This window comes from Octodon degus, unplaced genomic scaffold (genome assembly GCF_000260255.1).
Source record: "Octodon degus isolate 3935 unplaced genomic scaffold, OctDeg1.0 scaffold00063, whole genome shotgun sequence".
Taxonomy (NCBI): domain Eukaryota; kingdom Metazoa; phylum Chordata; class Mammalia; order Rodentia; family Octodontidae; genus Octodon; species Octodon degus.
In genome coordinates this window covers 7,444,189-7,454,605 of record NW_004524639.1, presented here as the reverse complement: position 1 = coordinate 7,454,605, position 10,417 = coordinate 7,444,189, and the positions used below count along the sequence as shown (strand labels likewise).

General features: G+C 45.3%; 1 protein-coding gene across 1 annotated transcript in view; it reads right to left on the bottom strand.

Annotated features, from left to right (window-relative positions):
• The window catches only part of Aifm1 (apoptosis inducing factor mitochondria associated 1), a 44,330-nt gene that overhangs the window by 5,085 nt on the left and 28,828 nt on the right, over nt 1-10,417 (bottom strand). Inside the window, exons 7-13 of the mRNA XM_004634505.2 lie at nt 6,700-6,784; nt 5,948-6,024; nt 4,967-5,075; nt 4,054-4,161; nt 3,631-3,719; nt 2,572-2,712; nt 180-322 (exon numbers count right to left, since the gene is read on the bottom strand). Coding sequence (XP_004634562.1) covers nt 180-322; nt 2,572-2,712; nt 3,631-3,719; nt 4,054-4,161; nt 4,967-5,075; nt 5,948-6,024; nt 6,700-6,784 — 752 coding nt within the window. The remainder of the gene's footprint in view (nt 1-179; nt 323-2,571; nt 2,713-3,630; nt 3,720-4,053; nt 4,162-4,966; nt 5,076-5,947; nt 6,025-6,699; nt 6,785-10,417) is intronic.

Here is a 10,417-nt window from a genome sequence, read left to right as displayed (position 1 = left end):
CCCACCAGGGGGCAGGGCTGGCTGGCATGTGGTGCTGGGGGATTGAACCGCGGTCCCTGTGCTTTGCTAAGCTTGTTCTAAGTAGGTGCTTTAGACCGCTGAGCCATTTCACCAGCCCCTGTGTTAGGATCTTAATACTGAGTTTGATGCAATGCATTCCCAAGATGCAGAACTCTTACCAGAACATTGACTGATGCCAATAGGGCTTAGCAGCTCCAGTCATATTTTCTCCAGCCAACCTTCCACTCACAACAGCATGGTCATGATGCTCTACTCGCCTCCTACCCAGTTTTATATCATAGAAACATGCAGCATCTCCTGCCTTAGGAAAGAAGACACAATGAGAATGCACAATTTTTTTTTTGGTGGAACCAGGGATTGAACTCAGGCCCTTGCACTTGCCAGGGAAGCACTTATTCTACTGAGCCATCTCCCTGGCCCAGCACAATTTTTTTTTAAAGTTAAGTTAAAGATGATACAAGTATGAGGGGCTTAAAGAACATCTACAATACTAATGAATGTTTTCCACCTAAAGGTTAGTATCACACCCCAGCTACTAAAAGCATTTGATATCCCATTTAAAACAGCTCTGCACCTCCACAAAACTAATCTGTATCTGCTGTGCTTCAGTTTATGTACAAATGTTTCTCTTCATTCTACCCTTTACACCAGGCTATTTGCTAACCATGATTGTCTTTCTGTCTGTCTGTCTTTTTGAGACAGGGTCTCCCTATATAATTCAGGCTGGCCTTGAGCTCACACTGCAGCCCAGACTAGTCTCGAACTCATAACTATCCTCCGGCCTCAGCCTGGGATTATAGGCATGTGTCGCCATGCCTGGCTAATCATGGTATTTTCTATGTGTGGAAGGCAGCTTTTAGGTGTGACTGCCTCTCACTTAGCAATATTATGGTTTGTTCATTGTTCCACATTCATTCATTCATCCAACAAGTATTTACGGAACACTAAGTATACGTATTAAAAGCATTATGCTGACTGAGTTGCTGAGATGAAACTGACATGCTAGGGGCAAAGGGGGCCAGTTTCACGCAGGATGTGGTATTTGAGCTCTCTAATCCTTGATCATCTTTATGGCCATTCAGATGCCCTCAAAGCAACCTAAACATTTAACAAGCAAGTAGTGACAAAGTGAACTAAGAAACACACTTAATGGAGTATTAGATAGTCATTAAACTGTTTACAGAGTCTGAAACATGGAAAATGCTTACATTTATAGTGTTAAGTAAAAGGGGGCAGAATATAAACATTTATATATAGCATGCTTACCACAACCTAGTAAAACAAAGGAAAAAAATGTCCAAGAAAACAAAGGTGGAGGGGGCAGGGAGATGGCTCTGTAGAATAAGTGCTTTCCTGGCAAGCACAAGGGCCTGAGTTCAATCCCTGGTTCCACCAAAAAAACAAAACAAAACAAAACAAAAACAAAAACAAACAAACAAAAACAAAGGGAAGAAAATACTCTGAAACACTCATGGTTGCTGGGGGTGACTGGTCCCCTTTCTCCTTTTTGTGTCTCTCACATAAAAAAATCTACTACATTTTACCTTTACAAAAAAGAAAAGCAATTTTTGAAGGAGGAAACAAATTTCTTCAAGGCACCTATATCCTTAGTTGCAAAATCTACAATATACTTGTAAAATCTAGCAATGGGTAAATTATCTCACCATTCCAACATACTATAGTCTTGTTTAGTATCATAGTAGGTGTTGGAAACAACTAAAAATAGTTCTTGGGTCGGCCAGATAGCTCAGTGGACTAAAGCGCCTGCTTAGGCAGACATAGGGACTGGGGTTCGATCCCCAGCATGCTATGCTAGCCCTGCCCCTGGGGCGCACTGAGACTGCAATTAAGACTGAGCATGGTTGCATGTGCCTGTAATTCCAGCACGTGGAAGGTTGAAAACAGGAGAATCACTACAAGTTCCATCTGTGTAGTGAGATCCTGTAGACCCTGCACTCAATACATAAAAAAAGTAGTTCTTAAGGAAAATGAACAGAGTGATGTTCTTTTCCAGGGAACAGGTTTGATTTTTTTGTCTTTGTTTTTTTTGTTGTTGTTTTTGTTTTTTTTGGTGTTTTGAGGGAGGGTTTCACTCTACAGTTCAGGCTGGCCTCAGACTTACGGTGATCTCCCCTGAATGCTGAGACTACAGGCATGTGCTACCACACACAGTGACAGGGAACATGTCTGAAAACTACTTTGTCCTCCACTCCCTGGACTCACCCTGAGGCCACGGGAACAGTGGATCTGTTGAAAGCAGTGCATATGCCCACCAGGAGCTACGCTGGGGCTACTGCCCACAAGCAGAATAAGAGCTAGCTCTCTTCCAGCAGGCATGCACAATGTTCTTATCTTCCATGAGTTTGCAGATGACACTATACTAGATCTTTTAAACCCAGCAGTTTACAAGTTTCTATTTTCTCCTCTTGCCCTGCAAACACTTTGACCCTATTTGGTTAAGCTGTCAATGAACTTTAGTACTCTACCTGGCAGAACTGTTCACAGGCCAGGGACAACAAATCAAGTCTGGTCATACTGTAGCACACTTACCACCCAGATGTTAGAGCGTGCTTGAAGTTCTGCATTTACTCGGAAGCCCCCAAAATCAGAGTCTATTTCCAGTCCTCCAGTCTTGGCCAACTCAACGTTGGGTTCCAGGCCCACAGCTGCCACTATGTGGTCAGTTTCTACCTGATGCAAAAAAGAAATTCAGTCAGTCACCACAGCCTCCACTTTTCACTACTGACTGCATATCATGCTGGTAAGTACTGGGGCTTTGGGCCACAGAGATAGCTCAGTGATCTAAGTGCCTGCCTGGCAAGTGCAAGGACCTGGGTTCAATCTCTAGTACCACATGCTGTGCCAGCCACCCTGGGTGCTCAGGCACCAAGACCAGGCATAGTGGAGTACACCTGTACCCAGTGCTGGGGAGGCTGAAATAGGAGGATCACTACAAGGCCAAGCTGCATAGTGAGGCCCTGTACCACATACATTAAAAAAAAAGAAGTGGGGCTTTAATGAGATCATGGGAAAGGGTGTGGAGGTGGTACAAGCCTGCAATACCGGCATCCAGGAAGCTGAGGCTGAAGGACCTCGGCAAGTTCGAGGCCAGTCTGGGCAACACAGTGAGTTCTAAGGCCAACTTGAACTACAAAGTGAGACCGAGTCTCAAAAGAAAATCAAGACTTAACTTACCTCTGGTAAACAGCATTTTTTTGTGTGTGGCCAGCTCAGTCCACCCTGGGGATGGAGCTGGCACAGCATGTGGTACTGGGATTAAATCGTGGTCCCTGTGCCTGCCTAAGCTTGCCTAAGCAGGTGCTTTAGACTACTGAGCTATCTCGCCAGCCATGGTAAACAGATTTTTAGCTCCATTTCATAAGGCAACCTCTAATCACAGAAAAAGGCTCCACATTGCCTAAAAAGAAAAGTGGTCCACAGGAGCCTGCTCTGGCTCTCATTATCCTGTTTTAAGGGAGGGACAGTTAATTCAGGTAATTATGACAGGTTAATGGTGGCTGCCAAGGAAACTATGTCTGTTGGTGTCAAATGAAGGAAGTACAATGAGAGCAGAGCTGGAAGGTCTTCTGATGTCTGTGCTCCCCTCACCTTCCTGCCGTCTTTTAGCTTGATGAGCAACTTGCCGCCGCTGACTCCAACCGACTGTACTATTGCACTGGGCATCACTTTTACCCCCTCTGTAAAGGCAAACAAGACCCAAGGTGAGGGGAGGGACTGTAACTGCCAAGAGAAGTAGGCCTGCCCAGAGGCCTCCCCTGGGTCCAACCAGTCATCACCAGCATGCAGGCAGCCATGGAGGGCTGTGAGAACATATGCTTGTGGCCCATTTTTAGCATTTCTGGGAATCTGGTGCTTCAGATTCAGAATGCCTGGATGAAGCTGGCTGACTGGGAAATGGCAAAACAGTTCACTTCCCAGGTAATAGGGCTTATGTCAAGGGAGTCCCCAAAAGCTAAGTTGACCCTTGGTCACCCTCAAAGGAGACACTGGCAGCACACAAAGTCTCTCTACCTCGTCTGACTTTTTCCATGGTCCAGTTGCTGAGGTACTCAGGGAGGATCTTTCCCATGTTTCCTTTCTCAGGGAAGAGCTGAATCACTTCTATGCCCAAGGTTCGAGCTGGAGAGAAGAAAGGCAGCAGTTAGGGCAGGAAGCAAAAGGTAATCCCAGGAGGTCAGGAAGGGAAACAAAGCTGCCAATCTGGCAGAGCCCCCACCCATGAAGCACTTGGGCATTCAGGTCTTGGCTTATTTAGAAGGCAGAGACAACAGGTGCCAGAACTGCTGGCTCAGATTAAGCTGCCAACCGTGAATTCAGTGCCCTTCTGTCCATGCAGTCACAAGTACTTTGTGACCTCTGAATCGGAAGTACCCTCCTGAGAAGATGCCCTGAGTTCACACAGCTGAACAATAACACTAAGAGAAATGGTTGCTTTGAAACATTCAGAGTGGGGCTCACAGACCTGACAAGATGGGAGCCATCATGTACCTAGAGGAAGTTTTAGGATTTTTATAGGGCAGCAGTTGAAACACACTTACAGTTCTGCATTTTGCATGGCCCTTTTAATTTTAGTAACTCACTTCCCTTAATATTTTACTTCAAAAGAGTTCTGGCACGGAAGCTAGGGGAAAGGAAACACTGATTTTCAAGTTACTCAGGTGATAGCTTTGCAGTCCTTGAGGAATCCTTCTCAGGACTAACCTCATTGCTTAGCTTTGTACTCTGTAGACTTTTTATATTGGAGTGCCAGGGATCAAACCAAGCATTGCCACTGAGCTACACCCTTAGCCCTGCACTTTATGAACCTTAATCAAACTCCTTTTACTCCTTTTTCCAAATACATTTCCAGAATTTGCTATAGTCCATCACACACATGTGATGTATGAAAAGAGAAGGAAAACCGAGGTCGCTTTCCAATACTCACCCTTTCTGCCCAGAGCACAGGCCAGTTCGCTGCCAAGGAAGCCCCCACCAATAATGGTAATTGACTTGACTTCCCGTGAGATCTTCTCTAAGGCTCTGAAGTCCCCAATCTGCAGGATCAAAAGAGTTTAGCCCACAGATTTCCCAAAGGACCATAGGATAATAATCCTACGAAATACTTTTCTCTATATCTTCCACAACAGTAAACAGATTTTTGCACATAAAAGCTCCCTGTCTAGAAGTGGCTCAGTTACAGCTGCTATGTTATTAATGTGAATTTCTTTCTCAGTGATAACATTCTGGTCTTTAACTAGAAGGGCTTGCCCTTCTGCTCCAAGAGGACATCTGGCAGTCTCTGGAGACATTTTTGGCTGTCAGGGAAGGGAAGTGTTTCCAGCATTTAGCAGACAGAGGCCAGGGATGCCTCCAACATCCTACCATGCACAGGATGGCTCCCTACACAACTATCCAGATCATCGTATTAATAGTGCTGAGGGTGACAAACCTTATTCTACCCAGAGCTTAAAGGACAGTACAGGGTCTCAAATATTCCCGTAAGAGTGGAGGAAAATTACAGCAGTTTGTATAAGCAAAGCAGTGTTAAGAAGCAAGCCACTGCCCTTCCATTTTACTGTGGTATTCCTGACCTTGCTTCCCAGTTTCTACGTGCCACTTGCAATGAAAAATGCCAAGAGGCTCTAAGGAGTTCCAGTGAGTGAAATGCATCAGGAAAACCAACGATGAAACTGCAGCAAGCAATAAAATCACTAATTGTATTTTTCTCCTGGGAGCTTAAAACCCCTGAGTGAGGTATTTGAGGGTCAGAGAGAGGAAGTGACTTCCTCAAGGCTAGATAACAAGTCTAGAGAAGAGCCATATATAGAACTTGGAGCTCCTAATTCCTGGGCAAGTGCTGGGGGACCACAAGGTTGTATTACCTCAAGACAATACTGTGCAAACACTAAAGCAGACAAATAATTACCTTTCTGAAAAGTGTCGTCCTGCTCTTCACCTCTGCTCCGGCCCTATCGATGGCAGACAGACTTCTTGGCGTGCCTCCTAGAAGGAAGAGGACAACACTCTTCAGCCTAGCAGCAGGCAGGAGCCAGGCCACACAACCCGACCCCCAAGTGGAACTCTCCTACTGGGACTTGGGGCATTTATGCGCTCCTCAGTGCCCCTGCAGCTACCACAGGGTAAGATGGCTTTGCATTCCCTCATTTGGCCCTCACAGCAGGACTTCATTCAATTTCCTTGGAGGAGCAGATTTGGGTCTCTTCCTGGGGGGGGGTCTTCGCTCCCCATTGCTGGGTAGAAGGCCTCACTTTATGCTTCCACCCTCTCTTCTAGTTTCTCCTGAGGATTCACCAGCTACCATGGCAACACTGGTCTCACCAGCTGCTTCAGTCTCTTCTGATTTCTCATGAAAATTGGCAGTGAATCCAGAAACCTCTATCATTTTTAGGGCACAGGGTGAGCACTATGCAGGGAGAGGAAAATGGTCACCTTCTTGATGCTTTTACCAGAAGGGACAGCATGGATAATCCAGATGGGCTGATGACCCAAGGCGCCTGGACTTAGCCAAGTTGTGCAATAAGAGAAGACAGCTATTCCAGAGACTAGGTTTTGGCTTTCTTAAGATAAAGTAGTAATGCCTACTATGGAGAAGGCTGGATTGTAAAACTTGAATGAGCTACCAGAGCAAGGAAGCCAGCCATCTCCACAAATACCCACCTGTTGCAATCAAGCACTTTTCATAGGTGATCTGAGAGCCATCATTAAGTTTCACCATGTTGCCTCTCACATCCAGATGTACAACCTGGAACAGTTACACACACACACATGCACACATGGACACACACACACACACACACACACACACAGATACACATGAAGTAAAGATGAAATGAGCTCTGAAAAGACTTCCATTGAGATATAACCCATGTAACATCAAATTTTCCATTTAAAAATATACAATTCAGTGGGATTTTTAGTAGTCACATCATGCAACCATCACTGCCATCTAATTCCTGAGCATTTCCATCAGATCCACTCAACATTTTAACTGTTGGCCCAATGAGAAGAATGAATTATTCTTAAGAAACCACCTCTAAGGTCAGGTGTGGTAGTGCACACCTATACTCCCAGCACCAGGAAGGCAGAGGCAGCAGGATCGCCACGAGTTTGAGGCTAGCCTGGACTACACAGTGAGTTCGAGGTCTATGTGAACTACACAGTGAGATCTTGTTCCAAAAAAAAGGTAGGCCGGCCAAATAGCTCAGAGATTAAAGCGCCTGCAAGCAGGCGTAGGGGCCAAGAGTTCAATCCCTGGGCCTGCTGTGCCGGCCCCAGGGTGTGCTGAGAGAGCAATTGAGATGGGTTTGGTGGCACTAGCCTGTAATTCCAGCTCTTGGGAGGCTGTAAAGAGACAGATCACTATGAGTTGGATCTAGTAGTGAGACCCTGAACACCCTGTAGATCCTTCCCTAAAAAATACATTAAAGAAAGAAAGAAAGAAAGAAAGAAAGAAAGAAAGAAAGAAAGAAAGAAAGAAAGAAAGAAAGAGAATCATCTCTAAATTTTGGAACCACAGTTTCTGGTAGCCAGTATAAGGTCCTAAGTAACCAACATCAGAGCCAGCAGGTCCTGTCTCCAAAGGCCCTACATGATTGGTGGCAATGCAGAATTGGGACAGCCTCTTCTACTTGACTATTGGAGCCCTTCTTTGTGACAGCTCTCCTGTACCCACAATCCTCTGCATACGATGTTTCCTTCATCGGCTCCTCTTCCTGAACCTCAGCTCTCCCTTGAGGACTGCTTATGCGCAGAGTGGACATCTGTACCACAGCGCAGGCCAGGCAGAGCTGCGGGCACTGGCAGGCTTCCCGAGGCGGCGGCTGCTGCTGCCTCCTCATTCCTGTAGCTTCGCTCTGGTCTGCAGGATATCACCCATCTCCTACTCCTTCTCAACCACTGAAGACCTCGGGAACCTGGTTCATACTTTCCCTTGGAGCCCCAGCCAGATTCTTGTTATCTCCTAAACCACTACTTTCCACCTCAAAATAGTCTCACTCTTGGGCCACAGTTTGCCCAACTTTCTCAGTCTCATCGTCTTGCTTTTGATTTCTCTCTGGCCGCTGCTTTATTCTAATCTCTGGCGATGATCTATTCTCTTGCTGGCAACCTTGATTCCCTTGCTAGAAACAACAAAAGGTAATTTTAAAGACAGAACTTTTTAATTTTAGGGACAATTTGCTTCAAGCTTCCTCAGGCCAGGGCCATAATGGCTGCTCCCTTCTTCTTCTCAGCCCAGATGAATGGACAGAACTGCATGTGCTGGCCCCAAGAGCTCACAGGGAAGAGTGCTGGAGCAAGCCTGTGTTGTCTGTCGTGTCGTTCGTTCTATTGCCTCTCATTTCTTTGCAGCTAGCTTGAATAAAGCCTTTCTTCTCCTTGGCCCGTAACATAATGAACGGTCCCCCATGGGCTGCATGGGAAACAAGCTGAGAGCACCCGAGCGGCCAGCTGGCAATGCTACTTCTTCTCCTTATGATTCAGAGCTTGAGTTCTGAAGCCTGAGAGACTGGCTTTTATTTTTATTTATTTAGGCAGAACCGGGGATTGAACTCAGGCCCTTGTGCTTGCAAGGGAAGCACTTATTCCACTGAGCCATCTCCGTGGCCCTGAGACTAGGTTTTAGTCCACTCCTCTCCTTACTAGCTGTGAGACCATAATTTCCAGAAGTATTTATTGAGCACCTACTATGTTTCAGGTGCAGTGTTAACTGCTAAGGACAGAGCGGTGAGGAAGACAGATATTTTCTGTCTTGTTAGTTTAGTAGCCAAGACAAGCAATTTAACAAGCATTCACAGTAATAAACAGTAAAAAATATGACATGAGTGGTGTCACGGTTTAGATTTAAAATGTTCCTCATATAGACTGCTAGACAGTGTTGGATTGTTTTGCTGAATTCAAACACCTATAGTATTTAGATGCCAAAAGAATACCCACCTCTGGCAGGACTAAACAAAAAAAAGGGGATACAAAGGAAAGATCATTTTGTATTTATATATACAAAAGTTAGATATACAGCTACTTTTGCTTAACTCAATGAGAAGAAAAAGGTGTACTAATAGTGTTTGGACAGGAAATCCTGTCTGCTTCTTGTACTCTGGATAACCACTAAGAAGATAACAATGTACAGTGTATTGATTATCAAAACTGTCCTATTAATCAGCTTTGAAACTGTCTCATATTTCTCAATAAAATTAAAATTAAAAATAAATAAATAAATAAAATGTTTCTCATGCATTTATAGGTGGCGTTTCCGCTTTGGAAGCTGGCTATGGACTAAAATATGAACACTAATAAGCCTCTCTGTTAATCTTTGGTTTTGGCGTTTTGAGACAGGGTCTTGCTATGTAGTTCAGACTGTCCTTGAACTTACTATAGGACTTAGCAGAGGCTGGCCTCAAACTCACAGTGGTCATCGTGCCCCAGCCTCCTGGGTGCTGGATTGTCTAACTGCCAAACTGAATAGGGCATTTAAATTCATTTTTCTGGGCCAGCCAAATAGCTCAGTGGATTAGAGTGCCTGCAAGCAGGTTCAGGGGCCTGCAGTACTGGCCCCGGGGTACACTGAGATAGCAATTGAGACTGGGTGTGGTGGTGCAAGCCTGTAATTCCAGTTCTTGGGAGGCTATACACAGGCGGATCACTCTGAGTTGGATCTAGTAGTGAGACCCTGAACACCCTGTAGACCTTTCCCTAAAATTAAAAAAAAAAAATCATTCTTCCTTCCTTTCTGTTTTGGTGCTGGTAATTGAACCCAGGGGATTTGCTGATGCCAAATAATGTGTCCTATCACTGAGCTCTGTCCATAGGCTTAAGATTCCTTTCTTTTCAGATTCCTAGGTCAAAGTAACACCGTGCACCACATCTTCCTTACAACTCTCTGCCAGTGCTGGCTTCTGTCCTTGGTTCTCCTCACACACATGGCTCTCTGTAGTCCTCCCTTGGCTCCTTTATGGGTTCTTCTTATGCTTGCTTCTGGAATGTTGGGTCTGCCCTGGGTTTAAGCCTTGACCTGCTACTCTCGCTAACCAAGTTCTTCCCTAGAAGGCTGATGACCAACCACCAACTCTCATGGTTTTAACTCCTACACATACCCACAATTTCTGAATTTTTACCTGAGCTGGCCTCCTCCTGGGTATCACAGTCACATACGCAAGTGCCCAGAAGATACCTTCACAGTAGGATGTAACTCCAGCACTGGAATTTCTCTTCCCCCTAAAACTAGCTCTTGTTCTTATAACATGGGTCTCGGTTGAGGCCCACTTCTCCGTACTCAGATATGTCGTCCAGTCACCTCCTAAGCAGGCCTGAGCTGTTTCCCCACTCCTCATCACCTTTGCTTTTTCTTTCTTTCTTTTTTTTTTGTAAGAATCTTTTT